The 20,657-nt window shown below is 50.0% G+C and overlaps 1 protein-coding gene across 1 annotated transcript in view; it reads right to left on the reverse strand.

Annotated features, from left to right (window-relative positions):
• ATP10A (ATPase phospholipid transporting 10A (putative)) overlaps window positions 1-20,657 on the reverse strand; it is a gene marked incomplete at its 5' end in the record, with an annotated part of 185,711 nt that overhangs the window by 96,625 nt on the left and 68,429 nt on the right. The window contains one exon of the mRNA XM_017882354.1: window positions 1,432-1,636. Within this exon, the coding sequence (XP_017737843.1) occupies window positions 1,432-1,636 (205 nt within the window). The remainder of the gene's footprint in view (window positions 1-1,431; window positions 1,637-20,657) is intronic.

Genomic DNA, 20,657 nt, shown 5'->3' on the forward strand with positions numbered 1-20,657 from the left:
GGGGGTTGGGGCAGGGAGCACGAGGGCCTGGGTCGAGGGGGTGGCAGTGGATGGGGCCCTCACTTATCACCAAACCCTGGAGCACAGTCGTGGAGAAGCCGGGCACTGCTGGGCTGTGCCTCGAAGGTCCCTAACTCTTTCACCAGCTCTCCTGATCTCAATGACATCACTCCATTAACAACAAAAAAATACTATTTTAAATTTTTGTGTCTGCATTGCCTTATTCCAAAAAGATTTGAGGCAGTTCACAAAAATACACTTGGCATAAAAGAAGGTAAAAAAAAGTAGCTGAGGAAATCATGGCGGAAATCAGCACGGTGGAACACTCAGGCAGATGCTCTTGCGGCAGTGACACCTGCCGCAGGCGGGCTGGGTGGGCGAGGCGCGGGGTACCTGGTCTGCAGCAAGTGTGTCAGGCGTCTCCCCCTGTGATGGTGGCCGGAGGAATCTAGAGCAGAGGCAGGGATGCTAGAGCCCCCCACAGTCCTGCCCAGCCGATTGCTCACCCCCCACTCCCTACAGTGCCCTCGCTGAGGTCCACAGAGGGCAGAGCCCACTGCCCCAGGGAAGACTGATGGGCTGGTGCTGAGGCCGATGCGGAAGGGCACTGCCTGATAGAGGAGGAAAACTCCAGCGGCGTCCTCCCTGTGAACCAGAGGCCGGCTTCCCCACCCTGAGGCAGGCCGACTCAGACCTGCTCTCTAGGCCAGAGCAGGCCTGGGAGGAGGGGGCTCGGGAGGAGAAGGCTCGGGCCAGGCCCATTTCCTTCTAGGGTCTTCCTGATCTCTGAGGGCTCCTGCCCGGTCAGTTCACCTGGCATTAGCACCTCGCACCCTGGCACAGACCTGGTGAGTACAGCCCTTTCTCCCCGGGGCAGGGACAGAGGTTGGGCAGCCCCATGGAGTCGGTGAGTGAGTGCAGCTGTCAGATCTGTTTCCCTCCAGCCTCTCACCCCTCACCCTGCTGCACGGTGGCCGGGGCACACCAGAGGCAGGATTCAGCTACGAAGACCTGGTGCTGAACCCAAACACCCTTGAGGAGAAAACGTTCCTGTGCATCCTGGTGGGAACAGGCCGTGACTCCTGCTGTGTTGCCATTTAGTGAACCGGTGAAACTGCTAGGTACATGTTGACCATCAGCTGGTCACAAATGGTCCTCATAACTTTACAGGAACAAATAACATTCTGAGAAACTTAGACATGCACAAGGGAAATCAGAGTCAGAAAAACTGAGTCCTGCTTCCCACAGTCACAGGCAGGTCATGGGCTCAGGTAGGTCAGGGGTCCTCTCGGACCCTCAGACTCGTCTACTAGGAAAAACAACCTGGTCTGACAGAGAGGAAAAGGCAGGTGCTCTGAGCCCCGGAAAGCTGTCACGGGGACACTGTGTGGCTGTGATGCCTGCGAGGCCCTGGAAACGGGGGTCACTTACAAGCTCCGAGAAGCCGCGGACCACCTGCCGCCGCTTCAGGTTGGTCTCTCCGTCCAGGTTGGCGGTCTCGATGTGGCACAGCCCGTCGGGGTCACTGGAGGACAGCAGCAGAATGTCCGCAGGGAAGATTTCGTTGCAGCGAAGATGCACAAAGTCTCCCACGTGGATTTCTTTCCAGAATCGGTTCACGTACTTTTTTTCTTCCCTGGAAAACAGACTTTGATTAATGAAACTCACGAGACGTCGGTCATGGCTGGATCTGGGTGATGGCCACGTGGGGCTCATGTGGCAATTCTTTCTACTTTTGCATAGGCTGAAAATTTTCATAATAAACAGGTGTTTTAAAAAGAATATTTGGCCGGGTGTGGTGACTCATGCCTGTAATTCCAGCACTTTGAGAGACCGAGGTGGGCAGATCATGAGATCAGGAGTTTGAGACCAGCCTGACCAACATGGCAAAACTCTGTCTCTACTAAAAATACAAAAATTAGCCGGGTGTGGTGGTGCATGCCTGTAATCCCAGCTACTCAGGAGGCTGAGGCAGGAGAATCACTTGAACCTGGGAGGCGGAGGTTGCGGTGAGCTGAAATCATGCCACAGAACTCCAGCCTGGGCGACAGAGTGATATTCCGTCTCGGAAAAAAAAAAAAAAAGAAAGAATATTCATACCACTAAAGCCCACTCAAAGTAGAAGAAGAGTATCCATAAAGGCCACATATTGTATGACTCCATTTACATGAAAGATACAGAACAAGCAAATGCATAAAGACAGAAAGTGGATTTGCAGCTGCCAAGGGCTGGGGGACAAGGGAGTACGAGTCACAGCTTAATGGCAAGAGGCTTCTTTCCAGGAAGATATGAATATTCTGGAATTAGTGACAGGTGCACACCACTGAATGCACTTGAATTTTTCACTCTTAAATGATTAAAATGACCATTCCTAGTTCTACACTCAGAAGAGCCGAATGCAGTGACTTGAACAGGCATAGCAAGCCAATGTTCACGGCAGCATCACTCAGAATTGCTAGGAGGTGGGATAATCCACGTATCCATGAACAGGTGAATGACAAACAAAATGGAGTATTATCCAGTCATAAAGAGAAATGCTATAATACTGAAGACACTATGCCAAGTGAAATGAGCCAGTCACAAAAGGACAACTCTTGTCGGTTCCGCTTAATACCAGGTGCCCGGAGTGGGCAAATTCAGAGACAGAAAGTGGATTGAGGCCACCAGTGGATGAGAGAGGCACAACGGGGAGTTATCATTTTATGGACACAGAGTTGCTATTTGGGGTGATGGAAAAGTTTTGGAAATACATCATAGTGATGACTGTACCACACTGTAAGTATCACTAATGTCACTGAATTGTACACTTAAAAATAGTTAAAATGGCATTTTATGTGCATTTTGCAATTTAAAAAATGTAAAATGGTTAAATGTTAAATATTATATTTTGCGTGTTTCATCATAATAAAAAAACATAATTAAAACACGTGAAGTCATGGGAAACGGGACTTAAACTGCAGCAGGTAAGGGAGACACTTGGCAGTTGGAAGGCCCCCTCACCTCCCAGGGACACATTCCAAGCCACCTGCTTAAAACAATGCCCCATACAGTCAGCTTGCAGAACCCACGAGTCACTATCAACAGATATTTAGTTTAAAACATAATTTTTAGATTTCTTCTTTAATTTTTTTCCCTGGAATAACAGGCTAACTAATGCCAAAAAGGTCATTTGTAAGAGTTCCTTGAAGGCAGTTTTTGGCCATCTTTAAATAAGTGGAGGGACACAAATTTATCTGAGCAAGATATGTTACAACAGGAAATCTCATCAAGAAATCCTCTGGGTTGCTGGGTGCCATGGTTCATACCTGTAATCCCAGCACTTTGGGAAGCCAAGGTAGGAGGATTGCTTGAGGCTGGGAGTTTTAGACCAGCCTAGACAACATAGTGAGACCCCATCTCTGCAAAAGAAAAAAATTAAAAAATTAGCTGGGCATTGTGTCATAAGCCTGTAGTCCCAGCTACTTGAGAGGCTGAGGCAGGAGGCTCACTTAAGCCCAGGAGATCAAGGCTGCAGTGAGCCATGACGGCACCACTGCACTCCAGCCTGGGCGACAGAGTGAGGCCCTATCTCAAAAACAAACAAACAAACAAACAAACCTACCCTCTGGATGATACTGTAAAAGAGTAAAAAGCACTAAAACGCATTTCATGTTAACCATAACCATCTTACTAATCCTCCCACCCTACACCCCCTGTAAAACTCTACTCTCGCCTGAATTCCAAAACAGCCAGGAGTTGGATCTGGAGGTGGACTGTGTTGGCCACATCTGTCAGCTACCTGAGCATTGAATGAGAAGTTTGGGGAGTCTGCAGAGCTAGGAAGCCACACACCAATTTTCTCACTTCTATTTTATTCCCCTGTGTGGATTTGAGGCACCCCCTGGCAAAGTTCAAGAGGCTCCTAGGAAGCCATCGGCTGCCCTAGAGGCTGAAAGGAGAAGAACCCCCTTTCATTTTAAATCTCCATGTTCTTAAATCCTCTAATTCAAGATCCACCAAATCAGTTATGTACAAAGCAGAGCTCGGGGGCGCTACAGTGGGAACAAAGATACTAGATGATGCGGTTCTGTCCTCAAAAACAAACGCAAGGCAAGCGATCGCCACCGGAGAGCGCCCTTTGGGGGCTGTGGAATCAAGCCCCTGAAAGTGGTCCCGAAGTTGTTCTTCCTGGGCTCACGCAAGCATTCCTCAGAGCTGCCTCTCCCGTGCGGCAAGCTCGGTCACCTGCAGGCCATGTGGTCCCAGCATGGTCTGTCCAGGGAACCATGGGGTCCTCTGGCCATGCAGAGGCTCCTTCCTCAGGCCCCAGCCCGAGGTCTGAGAGGAGGCATGGCAGTGACCCCCAACCCCGGGCCGCCCAGCTTGCGACGGCCAATCTGACCCCTTTCGAGCACAGACAGGAAGCTTTGATGACTGAGACACTGACATGTCTAGCCATGTGCCTACTTCCTTTTCCACAGGTCAAGCCTTGACTTCATGTCATTACAAGCTTTTTCGTCCTTCCTTCTCACAAGCACCTGCCGGGCTCCTACAGAGGACACGAAGCCATTTGAAAGGGCCTGTCCCTTTGGAAGGACGTTACCTGACTCTCAGTCACAGTTCGCTCACAGAGGAGGAAGGCAGCCTATGCCGGAGCCTCGGCGGGGCGGGCTTTGTGGCGATGGGGTCCCCAGGAGGCCGGGCAGTCCTGGGCCTCACCCTGGGCGGAGGAGGAGAGACACTGCAAGGCACTGTCTCTGTTCAGTTTATGTTAACCACATTCCATGTATAACCCTCATCCAAAATAAAGTCGGTTTCCATCTGCTTTGTAATCATAAAACAATAGCTTGCCTGCCCCATCCACAGAAACTTCAGGGGAGGCATCTGGGCTCTGAAGGAGATTGCCCCCAAGGACCCTCCACACATGGAGAGACCGGGGTGCCCTGTGGAGACCTCAGGTCACTGTCCTGGTTTGTGGGGGTGAGGGAGAGGGTTCCTCATGGGCTGCAGAAAGGACGCTGGCTCCTAAGAAAAGGCCCTGTCCAGGCGCAGTGGCTCATGCCTGTCATCCCAGCACTTTGGAAGGCCAAGGCAGGTGGATCACAAGGTCAGGAGTTCAAGACCAGACTGACCAACATGATGAAACCCCGTCTCATCAAAATACAAAATTAGCCGCGTGTGGTGGTGCGTGCCTGTAATCTTAGCTATTCAGGAGGCTGAGGCAGGAGAATCGCTTGAATCTGGGAGGTGGAGGCTGCAGTGAGCCAAGATCATGCCAGTGTACTCCAGCCTGTGTGACAGAGCGAGACTCCATCTCAAAAAAAAAAAAAAAAAAAAAAAAAAACCCTCAANGCAGTGGCTCATGCCTGTCATCCCAGCACTTTGGAAGGCCAAGGCAGGTGGATCACAAGGTCAGGAGTTCAAGACCAGACTGACCAACATGATGAAACCCCGTCTCATCAAAATACAAAATTAGCCGCGTGTGGTGGTGCGTGCCTGTAATCTTAGCTATTCAGGAGGCTGAGGCAGGAGAATCGCTTGAATCTGGGAGGTGGAGGCTGCAGTGAGCCAAGATCATGCCAGTGTACTCCAGCCTGTGTGACAGAGCGAGACTCCATCTCAAAAAAAAAAAAAAAAAAAAAAAAAGGCCCTGCAATTCACCGAAATCCCTACCAGGGACAGACCCTGGAAGACTGAGATTCGGGAATCTCTTATGAAGGCACAGCGGGACAGGCCCCTCATTACTGCAGCAGACCAAAAAGGCAAGAGATGCCTCGGGGGCCCAAACCCTGCAACCACTCCAGCTGGAGCACCCGGCAAGGAGCCTGGGCCCGAGTCGACCCTGTCATGTCATCATTGGCTGCATTTCCCTGATTTTTAATCTTCTTATGATACAGATATATATATAGATATGTGTTTGTATATATAACTATATCATAGATATATATCTCATGATATAGGCAGATACAGGTATGTGTTTGTATTTACGTATGTGTAGCCCTCCTTTCCATGGGGGTATATCTTATTTTTTTTCCAGCCTTTCCTAATGTTCCCTGAACTGTGTCTCCCCAGAGACTATTTGGAGAGAGACGCTCTAAAGAGGATTCAAGTTAGAATGAGGCATAAGGCTAGGCCCAAATGCAAAGTGGCTGGTGTCCTTATAAGAGGAAGAGGCAGCAGAGGCGTGCACACACAGCTGTGAGGACAGGGAGAACACGGTGAGGGGAGTGGCCTCAGGAGGACCCATCCTGTCCACACCTCGGTGTCTGACTTCCAGGTTCCAGAACTGTGAGGTGATACATTCCTGCTGTTGAAGTCACCCCATCTGTGGTCCATCGCTACAGCAGCCCGAACTGACGAATACACTTAATAACGTCCATTCTCGTGACTCTCGCTGGAAGGAGCAGCTCACAGCCTGTAGTGACAGAAACTGAGGGGCAGGCAGAAGCAGTGGGTGGCAGGAAGGGCATCTCACCCTGCAATTTATCCCCATGTGCAGGTTCTACACACCCCCAAGACAGAAATCAACCCCACTGGCACAACACTGTAACACCAGCCGCTCAACATGCCCTTCTTGGGGCTTTTATTAGCACAGACCTCTAGAGACAGGAAGAACAACTGGCTGGTGAAGTCTGCCTGTGCTACTCAAGAGGACATCGGGGAGTGGGTGTCCGGGTCTCTGGCCCCGGTGGCTGGAATGGGGGCACCACCCACCTTGCCCAGGGGCAGGGTCTGCTTGGAGAAGGGACAGAGTCCAACGGTGACCAACTTTGAGTTCAAGAAGCTGGTGGGGCTGTGCGGGGCGGGCTCTCAGCAGGTGTCTCCAGCTTTGAAGACAGGCACATGGAGACAGAAATATTTGGGGGTCTTAAGCACAGACGTGACAGCGGCCCCCATTGTGGATGCCGTCACTGAGAGCACCAGGGAGAAGTGTGGGGAGATGGAGAGCTGAGGGCTAAGGACAGGCCACACAGGCAAGGTCGTGCCCAGGCAGGGAAGCCGGTGGAGTTGCCGGGGCCATAGAGGCGCCATGCCAGCACACAGCATTGGGGTGGGCCAGGGCTGACCACGTGGGGGAAACGGGGGCACAGGGTTCCTGGGTGCTGCCACCCCCGCCGGCAGCCACAGGTCTGCCTCCACACCTCGGCCTTCACCTCTCACGGCCGAGTGAATACGGCTGGAAGGACATCTCAAATGTGTGCCTGTCATCACCGCAGTTTTACTCCATTTTTGGAGACAGTAACTTCTAGTGGCACATCCATGTAGATAGACGGTCCTCTTGTTCATCACTCAAGCACATTTCATGCCCAGCTGTAGCGAGACCACGTAGTCTTTTGAAAGACAGAACTGTTCTTCAGAAGTGGACCTCCCCTACAAAGGCCATGGATGACTAAGAGCTTGGGACAGGTCTTTAGGCCACACCAGCAAGAGCTCTAGATGCTAAATTCCTCTCAGCACTGAGACATCATTATCATCTTAATAGTAATAATAACATTAAAAAATCAGCGAAGCTGTGCTAGGTATCCTATTATGACCCAGGCCTGCACAGAACATGTCACAGTGTCTACCTCAGTGAGCCCTCCCGCGATCCTGACAGTATGGTCCCACTTACAGACATGGAAACCAAACACGCAGAGACTGACCTCCCCAAAGTCACACACACCTAGAGTCTGGAAGCCTTAGAGAGATTTGGTTTTGAAAGCACATCTGATCCGGTAGCCTAAAGGAGGAATATCTCATGAAGACTGTAAAATGCTAAGCAAAAAATTCTTCCATTTCTCCCTTTTAAATTATGCAGTGCAGAGACTAATGTGGTCTGAGATAAAATATCACTATGTTTGAGAAAGGGTGGAGGCCAGGCACGGTGGCTCACATCTGTAATCCCAGCACTTTGGGAGGCTGAGGTGGGAGGATCATTTGAGTTCAAGAGTTCAAGGAGTTCAAGACCAACCTGTGCAACACGGTGAGATCCCATCTCTCCAAAATATACAAGAATGAGCTGGGTGTGTTGGCACACCTTGGTCCGAGCTACTCAGGAAGCTGAGGTGGGAGAATGGACTAGAGCCTGGGAAAGTTGAGGTGATAGTAAACCCTGATCATGCCATTGTACTCCAGCCTGGATGACAGGGCAGGACTCCTTCTCAAAAACAAAAACAAAAGGTGGGACGAAAGGCAGACAGTTTCAGATGTGTGCCAGTGTTTGACGCAGACATGGAGTAACACAGTTCAGTCCATTTGCCAAAACCACTGCCAATGTACAAGCAACTGGAGGGGGCTTGTCCAAGATCAGGAGTCACCAAACTGTGTTTTTTTTTTTTTGCTACACACTGGGAAGTGCCCCTACACCGGCCTGCGTAGATGAGGGGTGAGTTCCTCCCTCACTGGAACCACCTGCAGTGGGGACCATCTGAGCTGTGGCCACAGAAGGACACCGCCCTCCCCCGGGCTCACCTTGGGGACTTCCTCTAGGCTAAACAAGCCTCTGAGAGAGTTCCCGCTAGGGCAGAAGAGGTGTTTATTCTCCTGGCTTCAGGGTGCTTTGGTGGCTCCCAACATGGGCAGGGCACACTTGACAACTGAGGGGCCCCAGTTGGGCCACCTGACAGGTTTCTTCTGCACAAAGCCGCCATACCCTTCCTCACAAAATCCCTCCTGCAGGAAACGTGTAGGAGCAGCACTAAACGGCTGTTTTTGGAGTGATCAATAATTAACAAGGATGCTTCACATCTGGCCACGACTTTCATTTAGGGTCACAAAACCACGGTGCACACATAGTCTCAAGTGCGTTGATGACTCACCCCCAGCAAGACAGGGCGCCGGCCCAGAAGCCTGGACTCTGAGTGCCCAGGTTCCTGATCTGCAAAACGGGGGTCTACAGTATCGCTACAGTCTCCCCCAGCAGACACTGACCCATTTCCCGGTAGCTCTCTGCTCCTGTCCCACCCGCTTCATGCTCTTCCGGCTGTCACCGGACTGTCAACAGTCACTGCTCAATTAAGTGAGAGGCTGTGGCCACTATTTTGACTTCACATTTCGTGTTTTCTTTTTGAGCATGGTTTTCCCTCACCATTACTGTTGAAGTCAGTGTTTGATTTTGACTAACACAATCAGAAATAGTACAAACGAGCAGCGTGCTACATCTTATATTTGATTTGTGATTTGGAATTAAAGCAAGAGCTGTTATTTTGATTTTTTTTTTTAATTAGAAAGACGGTAAGATTGCTCACAGGATTTCCGTGAAATGCAGAATACAGACGGTACTGCTTGAGGTGCGGTGGTATATAAAATATGACTATGTGCTTACTATCATTCTGTATTATTTCACTGAAACAGAACAATTAATCCCTACAAAGAGAAAGCTTCAATTAAACCGGTGTTACATTTGACTAAACCTAGAAAAATCTGGATGCTTTGTGCCTTATAGACAAAACAGGTAATGTGTTATTTTGTGGGGCTTTTTGTTTTTGAGACAGGGTCTTGATCTGCCATTCAGGCTGCAGTGCAGGGCTGTGACGATAGCTCACTGCAGCCTCCAACTCCTGGGCTGAAGGGATCCTCCCTCCTCAGCCTACCAAGTAGTTGGGACGACAGGTGTGTACCACCACACCCAGCTAATCTGTTTTTTATTTTTTGTAGAGACGGGGTTTCACCATGTTGCCTAGACTGGTCTTGAACTCTTGGGCTCAAATATCCACCCGACTCAGCCTCCCAAAGTGCTGGGATTATAAGAGTGAGCCCCCACGCCTGGCCAGAATACATTTTTTAAGAAAAAAGAAGACATGTTAATGAACCTAACATGCAGACCAACTAGATTGAGGCCTCCCGAGTGAGGTCAGCCTGGGGGACTCCTTTGCCCAACTAACAGGAGAAGTGCGTAATACTTTAAACAAACAGAGCAAATGTGAAACCAGGACACAGTGAGACGAGCCCTAAATGGGAGGATCACCACAAGAGATCCAAGAATCTTGTGGAATAATCATTAGTGCCAAGGCCCGATGCCTTGGGAATAAGAAATCCCTTCATGGAATTTATTTTTCAGATGGTGGACAAATAAAGAAGTGTGTGTGTGTGTGTGTGTGTGTGTGTGTGACAGAGAGAGAGAGAAAAAATAATTTTACATCACTTTAAAAAGACCAAACAAGACTCTAAAATTATTGCAGATTTAATATACACTCATTATACAACAGGCAGAGAAGTAGAAAGCCCAGAAAGCCAGCAACAATAGCTTTCAAGGGTTTCTCAGCCGTCAGCGCTGTTGAGATTTGGGGCTGGATATCCTTGATGGTGGACGGCTCTGGGCTCTGCAGTTTGCTGAGTACCATCCCCAGCCTCCCCCTATAGATGCCAGTAGGGCCCTCTCCCGACAAGTCGTGACAACCTAAAACGGCTCCAAACATTGCCAAATGCCTCCCGGGGGGCAAAATCGCTCCCGGTTGAGAAATGCTGCTTTAAAACACCCAGGACGAACATTCTGGAAAATGGATTATTAAGTAAATGTTTACAGAACCAACATATTTTTAAAATCACGAAGGTGAGAACTCAGCACTGAAACAGGAATGGCAAAATCCGCAGCGGGAACGTGAGCCAAGGATGTTGCATGATGCCCAGAATGTGTCTTCCTTCCACCATAAACTGAAACATCTGCTCCTTCAGTGAGACGCGCTAATGGATTCTGAATCCAATACCGAAAGTGAGAGGCAGTGAGAAATGATAGTTGGAGTGCTTTTTCTGGAGTGAATCTCCTGATAGCAAAATTGCCAAAAATACGGTAGCGTAGACTAGATGCACAAAATGTATTTTCTGAACTACTTTCTATTCTGTATGTCTCCTCGAGGTGATGTGAGCACTAAGCAATGTCCCGGATGTGTGGAAGCACATGTGTGCATGGAGCAGACTACTCAAATGAGTCAAGCTGAATGGAAAATACTGGTCACTCTGCGGTAAGTCGGAAAGGGCTGAACGTTGTCCCGGCAGAACTCACCCCCAGAAGGCAGGGCCTCTGGCCTCTTTTTAGAAAGAAGAAAGGATGCAGAGTTTCTCAGCCCAGAGAAAGTGACACACCATGCTATGCTCACATCGCACAATTATTCACTACAATGCAACACTGAACACCCAAATTAAATCTGTTTTCCCCAGAAAACACTAGTTTGAGGAAGCAAAATGATGCCTAAAAACAAGATCACTTACAAACCTCTTAGTAAGTTTTAACATAAAACTTGTCTTTTCCAACAAATCATTTCTACTGTGGTCTTTTCTGGATATAATGGTACATTCTCAAAGTATCCTGGTAGACTTCAAGACATCTCGATAATACTGCCCACTAGTAATGGATGGAAAACACTCGGGGGCACTTCTAGCGTTTTCAAGGTAATTTCTTGAAATGACCTTGAATGCATTAATTTATTTATTGGTATGACAGTCCCAGGAAATGGGCAGGAGTTGTGTGCTCCTTATGCCTATGGAGAAGTTTTGTGTTTTAAATATTTTGTCATAAGAGGCTATAGCAATTCACACTCCTCCATCAGTATCTAAGAGTCCCCAGGCCCTTTTTTCTGCAAAACCAGCTGCTTTCTTCTGTCTTTTTAAAACCTCCCTGCAAGTGTGTGTGTGTGTGTGTGTGTGTGTGTGTGTGTGTGTGTTTAATAAAGACAGGGTCTTGCTCTGTCGCCCAGGCTGGAGAGCAGTGGCACGATCTCGACTCACTGCAACCTCCAGCTTCCAGGTTCAGCAATTCTCCTGCCTCAGCCTCCCCAGTAGCTGGGATTACAGGCGTGCACCACCACACCTGGCTATGGCTGGACATCTACTATTCTTTTAATGTGCATCTCCCTGCCATCCAGACCACTTGGCAGGCTCCTCTGTGAATTAACTCTGCATGTTTCCCCTTCAATCTTTCTTTTTTATTTTTTTCGTATTTATTTATTTAGTTAGTTAGAGACAGGGTTTCACTCTGCTGACTGTGCTGGAGTGCAGTGGCACAATCTAGCTTACTGCAGTGGCACAACCATAGCTCACTGCGGCCTCGACCTCCCGGGCTGAAGCAATCTTCCTACCTTGGCCTCTGGAGTAGCTGGGAGCAGCTAGCATGCACCACCATGCCCAACAGTTTTTTGACTTGGTTGTAGAGATGGAGTCTTGCTATGTTGCCCAGGGTGGTCTCAAACTCCTGGGCTCCAGCAATTCTCTCGCCTCAGTCTCCCAAAGCAGTGTGATTACAGGTGTGAGCCACCATGCCTGGCCTCCTTCATTTGTTCTATGGTATTCTTTCCTCCCTTCTTGACAACGAAAGCTGTGAGAGCATTCATATTGAAAATATTTACCCCTTTTCTGTCTTTTTCCTTGCAAATATTTTTCTCTAAGAACCATGGTTTGTCGGTTTTAAAATTTCTAGTTGTGGCATAATTTTGTTTTATAATCCTTTCAGATTTTTATATAGTTAAATAAAGCTGACTTCTCCAGGCCTGGCTAAGACAGTCGCCTATGTTCCTGTATTATACATGTTGTTTCCAAGTATTGCTTGTTTGGTTTTTGTGGGAGGAGTGCAGAGTATTAAAAAAAAAAAATTTAAATGGTCAAACCAACTGATGTTCATTTTCCTCTGTTACAACCTGATCATCCAATGCTGTTTCTTCCAGACAGCCAATTGTGTCAATGTTGCTGACTAGTGCTTTTCCCACTGAACCTACATACCTACCCTGTTATAGATAATATCATTTGATTTGGGCTTATTAGGTTCCAGTAATCTACTTGTCCTCTCTCATGTCAGCCCCATATGTCATGATAGTACAGTATGTTGGATCAGTGCCACCATCAGCCTCAGTGCTGAGAGGGGTCTTCATGCAAAGGTACCTGCTCAGGGTGAAGCCCAGAGACAGGGCCCTGCAGCAGTACACTGGGGAGGTCCTGCTCTGCTCTCTGCAAAGACAGTGGCCACCAGCCCTTCCCCTGTCCCAGCCAGTCTGAGGTCCCAAAGCCACCAGGAGGGCTCAGGCGGTATACCCCAAAGTCTCAACAAATGCCCATGCAGGTCGTTTGTCACAGAAAAGGGGGCCGACCCCAGACCCACGTGGGTGACAGATGCTGCATGTATTTAAGTGACCCTGTAAATGCTGTAACGGCCTACTGCAGCCTCTATGTGGATGTCCAACCCCAACCCCCAAAGCACTGGCCTGGTGAGGATGAGGCCCGTGTTTAGAATTCAGATCTTAGAGCACGAAGTGCACACTGCACCAGGCGCCTCCAGTGTTAACTCACCTCCAGGAGACTTGTTTGGAGTTTGAATTTTGTGGCTTTGGGGTCTATCAGGGCAGGGCTCTGATTGCTGAGACCATCTTTACCTGTACAACTTCACCTGCAGCCCCAGTTCCAATATCTGGTACAAAAAGTTGCTCCTTTTCGATCTTTTTTTTTTTTTTTTTTTTGAGATGGAGTTTCGCTCTTATTGCCCAGGCTGGAGTGCAATGGCACGATCTTGGCTCACTGCAACCTCCACCTCCCAGGTTCAAGCGATTCTCCTGCCTCAGCCTCCCAAGTAGCTGGGATTACAGGCATGCACCACTATGCCCAGCTAATATTTGTATTTTCAGTAGAGACAGGGCTTCTCCATGTTGGTCAGGCTGGTCTCGAACACTCGACCTCAGGTGATCCACCCACCTCGGCCTCCCCAAGTGCTGGGATTACAGGCATGAGCCACTGCACTCAGCCTCAATCTTATTTTTAAGACTGTCTTGGCTATTTGGAGGCATCATAAACTTTAAGGCCATTTTATTAAATTCCAAGAGAAGCCTCCAGATAGAAATGCATGCTGCTCTTGGGAGAACGCATACTGCAATCACACCTGCTCTCCCGTCCCACCCAGGACCCTGGGAGATGCTGCACTGCCTCATGCACGCTTACACCCTTTCGAAAGATATCGCCACTTTCTTCACAAAGGTCCTAAGCCTCTTGTTAAGTTTCTTCCTGAGTACTGTGCAGTTTTTGTTCCTATTTTTGTAGACCACCTTCCCCACTTCCCCTTCTAAGTGCTTATTGTACTCCCTGAGTGATTATAAGTAGTTCTCTGTAAGTGGCCACAGGTCTTCCCCAGCAGCTCCACTTCGCTGGGTGTGAGTTCTGTTTGTTCAAACCATCTTCCGCTCCCTGGCTGCCAGGACGCTGCGGATGAATGGTTACTATTTTGGTTAGCATAGCGCGCTTGGGTCAGCTTTCTAAAGTGACGGCAGATCCCTTTTCCAGAAAAGGTGAAGCGGCCTCCCAAGAGTTGTGAGCACATAGCTTTCCCCAAACTTACCTCAGGAGCAAGGGAAAATCAGCATGGGGAACCAGGGCTTCCAGTTGCCTTTGCATACACAACTGACCTCCTTTCCACTGGAGGCCCACAGACCTCTGCAAGCCCAAGTTTTCTCCAAGATGCACTGCTCTGTGGGACTCACCCCAGGGTTCTTCAGCGCCGCACCAGTGCTGTCCAGGGACCCAGGGAACCCAAGTCCTGCCCCAGATACCCAGGGATACAGCAGCTACCTCGTTCACGATGTGTATGGCAGGGAGAGAAGGGTTTCGTCCAGGACACCATTTCCCCAGAGCCCTCTGATTCCTCTAAATCAGAATTCTGAAGGTGGAAAGGCTCCACTGAGTATGAGGTCCCTCTCTCTCATTTTTCATTTTGAGGGGATCAAAAACCAGAGAGGGAGATTGATTTTCTCACTCATGTGAGGGTGGCAGCCTGGGTCAAAGCCCTCAGATGTGCCTTTCCCGGAGGCTTCTCTCCCAACGACTTACCGAAAGCACGCATCCTCCGATCAGTCCGTGACTGATCACCCTGCCCAGAGGCTGGCTTCTCCCACCACGCAGAATTCGAAATCACAAAAGCAAACTCTTTCATAAATAAATACAAGCAGTCAAAAAAAATCTCCAGAAATATCTCCAAAACATATCACGACAATATTTCTCCACGACATATTTACATATTTACTGCAAATATCCCTAAAATGTAACGGGCTACAGAGTATGATCAGTGAAGTACCTGAAGCAAACAAACACTGCCCTGTCTTGGAAGACCCAGCCCTGGGAATAGAGGGGACTTTAACATGTGGATCAAAAGGTACTAGGGAGACACGATTTCCCTGAACACGGTGTGCAGTGACCTAAGACACCTCTGTGAATCCCGGCTGGGAAGCCAACATCAATTTTCCCAGTCAAGCATCACCAGCAGCAGGACCCTGGCGAAACTGACTTCATCCAGCAGTGTTCCGAGAATGGACCACAAGGCTGAAACTCAGAACTAACTGCAAACTGAGTTTTCCTCCTTGGGTGAAATACAGTGAGAAGGCCATGCCGACGGTCACCTTCTCTGGAGGCCACACATGCGGGTTCCACAAAGGCCATGGCAGAGTCATTGTCACCAGCCAGTCCCTGGGAGGTGTGCCATTCCTGTTATCAGGATGAAGACACTGAGGATAGAGGGGGTTGAGTCCACGCCCAAAGACTCACAGCTGGAAGTCAGAACAGCAGTTCTAAGGAAGGCCCAAAACTCAAGTGGCTCATGCCGCCCAATTTTAGAGTATTTGGGAGGCAGGGAGTGCTGAGAAACGGGCATCGCTGAATCACAGTGGTTCTCTCCTATCTTTATTTAGGAAAAAAACATCATTTTTTTCTTTGGGAAAATTGTGTAGGTTACAACTGGTTATATCCCAGGTATCTTATGTGACCACACAAACATACAACAGTGAGCAGTGCCCCCTCCTGAGGGGCTGAATCAGCCAGGGCATCCCCACCTTCTCAGCACGAATCATGGCCACACAGCCCGGCCCGCCCGGGGCCTGGGGGCCACCCAGGACACCACCGTCCATGTGACTATGACACAGGCCCACGGAGGGAAGGCCTGCGCCAACGTGGCACCTCCAGTCCGATGTTTAACCCCTAATGAACGGCGACCTTGGGCTTTTTCTACCACCTGCTGAGAGAGCGACAGTCTCTTCCCTGCATTCTGCTCAGTGATGTGAGATTGAACACCTTTCCTATTGTAAATAGGAACAAGAACTGTTTTACCATTTTTGGATTTCTGATGAGGAGAATAACAACCCAATGCCACTGAACGAGCTCTGATTTTGGTTTTAGTCATGTGTTACGACCCTTATGCTTTCCTAGCAGGAGTACTTGCTTTCCCAAAGTGTGCCAGACAGGTGCCAGCACGAAGACATCTGTCCGGAAGTATTTCTTTAGATATCATGCTGTTCCTTCACTCTGCAGTCCTGTGTAGTAACACACACTGGGACATTTTTGACATGTGCTGTAGTGTGGATGTTTGTTCCCTCCAGACCTCTGCTGAAGACCCATCCCCAGCGTTGGAGGTGGGGCCTCATGGGAGGTGTCTGGGTCATGGGGCTGGATCCCGCATGGAGAGATGACTGCCCTGGGGGTGTAGGGGATGTGAGTGAATTCTGGCTCTATTAGCTCCTGGGACAGCTGGTTGTTAAAGAGAGCCTGGCATCCCCCTCCTCACCCTTTGGCTTCTGTTCCCCTCTCCCTCCCCCTATGCATGGAAGCAGCTTGAGGTTCTCAGCAGATGCAGACGCTGGTGCCGTGCTTCCTGTACAGCCTGCAGAACCATGAGCCAAATAAACCTCTTTTCTTTGTAAACTACCCAGCCTCAAATATTCCTTTATAGCAACACAAAATGAACAAGGACAATATGTGAAAATAGCTTGTTTCAGGGCTAGGCATGGTGGTTCACACCTGTAATCCCAGCCATTTGGGAGGCCAAGGTAGGAAGACTGCTTGAGCCCAGGAGTTCAAGACTAGCCTGAGCTCTACAAAAAAAACAAAAACAAGATTAACCAGGTGTGGTGGTGTACCCCTGTGGTCTCAGCTACTTGGGAGGCTGAGGCAGGAGGATTGCTTCAGCCCAGGAGGTTGAGGCTGCAGTGAGCCACAACAGCACCACTGCACTGCAGCCTGAACAAAAGAGCGATACCCTGTCTCAAAAAAAAAAAAAAGAAAGAAAGAAAAAAATAGCTTGTTTCAGAGCTTCTGAGTGTGTCATCGGCCTCTTTCCTGCACACTGCCATGGTCTAATTATGGCCTGTGTGCATGCACACAGCAAGGCCCGAGCAGCTGGAATTGGAAAAGAAGCCTCCGTTCACGCACAAACGTGATGCTCCTGAGTCATCAGGGAGCTGCCAGCCCACCTCACAATGTGGCTTCTTCCCACCCACACTGGGGGACCTTCTCCCATAGTCATGGACTCTCCACGGATGAGGCAGGCATCTGGAGTGTCATCAGAGCCACATGTGTCCTGGGCAGGTGCTACCTGCCTGGAACCTGCCTGATATCCCTCTGGGATAGGCCAACTAGGCCACAGGACAATGTGACACTTGACAGAAGGTGGTGACAGCAGTAATTGGAGCTGGCCTTGTAGAGGCCTTCCTCCTTCCGTAGCTTTGGAGATGTTTAAAAACTTTAAATTGCCAAATAATAGTTGTATGTAGTCACAGGACACAATATCATGTTTTGATACATGTACACACTGTGGTGTGGTTAAATCAAACCATTGACGTCTCACATACTCATCTTTTTTTCTGACGAGAACATGTAAAATCTACTCAGTTAGCAATTTTGAAATACACATTGCTATTAACTATGGTCAGGGTGCTGTACAACAGATCCTAAAACGACTCCTCCTGTCTAAGGGAAACTTTGTATCCTTTGACCAAAATCCCCCCCAGTCCCCTCCACCCTCTGGTAACCCTCATTCTACTCTCTGCTTCTGTGAGTTTGACTTTTTTAGGTTCCACGTGTACGTGAGATCATGCAGGATTTGTCTTTCTGTGGCTGGCTTATTTCCCTGATGATAACGTTCTCCAGGTTCATCTGTGCTGTTGCAAGTTCCAGTGAGTTGGAAACATAATTTTTTCAGAAAAGAATTCACAAAGTACATGTCTTTGTGAATGTAGACTCCTCAATGGCATGTGGAAAGGCCAGCCCCCTCAGAGAGAGACCCCAAAGGCCAGTGCCATGGTGGCTGCCCTGGCCCCTGGCTCCTGCCCCCATCCCACCCTTTCAGAGGTTCTGTGCTCCCTTGAACTCAACTCTCCAACTTTCCACCCCACTTTTCCATTTTGTGCTAGGTTTTCTCTTTGAAATTACAGACTCTCTACGTATGGAGACATGACACGATCTGGGCTCCAGGTGCCAGTGCTGCAGCTCCGGAGTGCGGGCAGTGGGTTCTTGGGCCCCTCTCCGGGGGACAGCCTTCCAAGAAGGGCAGCCTGGCTCCACAGCCTGCAGATCCTTCCCTGTCACCGAGGTCAGAGCTGGGCTCCTCTGGCTGACACTCTTTTGGGGCAGGCAGATCACCAGGAGACTGCCGTCCTTGGGGGTGAGGATGGGGAGAGAGACCTTCAGCCCTTCCTTTGCCCTCCACATGCCAGCACAGCCACGCTACCCGATCTCACCCTGGGCTGGCTCCTCATCTATGTCACACCCTCCAGGGACGTCTACAGGGATTAAACTGAGAGTGTGTTACCCAGAGAGCACAATACGAAGTTTTCCAAGAAGAGAGTTAAATGTAAGACTTCTGTGTTATTATAGACTTCATTTTAAGCTTCTTAAAAATATAACCCTTGCAAAATTGATCAGGGTCACAAATCTGGAACCCGGCCTAGTTAACTGGAAGAGGGAGGGAGGCTCCGGGTTGCATTCAGCTGGCTTCTCCCATCACCCGAGTTAAGGAGCTCCTCAGCTTCACTGACATGGGCGGTCTCAGCAATGAGAGCCCTGCCCTGGCAGGGGAGATGGACCCCAAAGCAACATCATCAAAACTCCAAACAAGTCTCCTGGAGGCGAATCCGCACTCTGGAGGCGCCTGGGGCAGTGTGCACTTCACGCTGTAAGGTCTGAATTCTACGAACAGGCCGCACCCTCTCCAAGCCAGTGCTGGGGGCCGTGGGGGAATCCAGCGCCTGCCCAGTCCTCCTCCTGCCCCAGGCAATCGGAGGTCCCATAGCCACCAGGAGGGTTCAGGCAGGAATCCCAAAGCCTCAACAGACACCCATGCAGGTCATGTGTCATAGAAAAGGGGGCCAAAGCCCCCACTCACCTGGGTGACAGATGTCGTGTGTCATTAAATGACCCTGCAAACGCTCCCGGGGCTGAGACAGCCTACTGCAGCCTCCACGTGGATGTCCCACCAAATGGCCAGGGCGGCGCAAGGCAGCAAAGATTCAGGTTCACAGAGAAGGCACGCGCTTTTCCCGCCTGCGCGGTGCCGGACTCCCATCTGGGGAAACGGCGCCCAGGTCTCCACCGCTGAGTGAACTGGGCGATCCTCAGACGCTGAGCGGGAGAGCAGACCGCAGACCACCGGGCAAAACCAGTTCCGTGATTCTGTGGAGCCGCCTGACAGCTGCGCCCCGTCCCTGCGCTCCTCCTCAGGGGGCGCCGGCGCCACCCGCACCCTCCAGCCGGGTACACGGATCCCACTCGGAGACTCCCCGACTGGCTTGAGTGGTTTGCTCTGTGTCCCCCATAGAAGAAACAACCTCCCCCGTCCTCACGTAACAGGCCTCTGTGACTTAAAAACACCAACCACAGGCCGGGCGCGGTGGCTCACGCCTGTAATCCCAGCACTTTGGGAGGCCGAGGCGGGCGGATCACGAGGTCAGGAGATCGAGACCATCCTGGCTAATATGGTGAAACCCCGTCTCTACTAAGAAATACAAAAACGAAAACTAGCCGGGCGAGGTGGCGGGCGCCTGTAGTCCCAGCTACTCGGGAGGCTGAGGCAGGAGAATGGCGTGAACCCGGGAGGCGGAGCTTGCAGTGAGCTGAGATCCGGCCACTGCACTCCAGCCTGGGTGACAGAGCAAGTCTGTCTCAAACACACACACACACACACACACACACACACACACACACACACACACACAAAAGCCCGTAAGGCACCTGTTTGGCCGACCTCCCTTTCTCTGTGCAGTTCCTTCCTCTCCCCACACCTGCTTGCCCGCAGTTATTTTGGTGCAGGGGCATTACTAGTCATCCATAACTTCACCTCCTAACTATGGGCCGTCCGAATGGTTACGGAACTTGTTTTTCTTTCAAAGAACAATGATCCTTCCATCACGCAGACCTCCCTGATGGTGTCTGGCTTGACTGGCCCAGGAAGGTGAGCAGCTTTCATCCTGGGCTCCTCCCTCTCGCATCCCTGCCTTCCTCATAAAAGCCTCAGTTACCTCCAAACGCAGGTCAGATTTGGGAGCTTGTCTCTCCCGCCCTCCCACTTTGGCGGAATCGAATAAACCCTTCACTGCTCCCAAGCGCTGATGTGTCCGCGTGTGGCCTACGGCATCTCGGGTGCTCAAATGTAGCTTTTGGGAATTTACAGCCTCTAAAGGCTGGCACTACAAACTCAGGGCTGGGCAGCCCGGCCCAGGCACCCTAAACTCAGAGATGAACCAAAATGGGGTTCAGCCAAATTCTTCACTAAGAATAAAAACAAAACAAACAGACAGAAACAAAGTTAAACTAAATAACATTCACTGGCATGTTCCACAAAGAAATAAAATTCAAGACAGGCATGGAAGTGCATGCCTGTGGTCCCAGCTACTCGGGAGGCTGAGGTGGGTGGATCGCTTGAGCCCAGGAGGTCACGGCTGCAGTGAGCTGTGATCATGTCACAGCTG

The sequence above is a fragment of the Rhinopithecus bieti genome, unplaced genomic scaffold (assembly GCF_001698545.2).
Source record: "Rhinopithecus bieti isolate Rb0 unplaced genomic scaffold, ASM169854v2 scaffold_13247, whole genome shotgun sequence".
NCBI classification, from domain to species: Eukaryota; Metazoa; Chordata; class Mammalia; order Primates; family Cercopithecidae; genus Rhinopithecus; species Rhinopithecus bieti.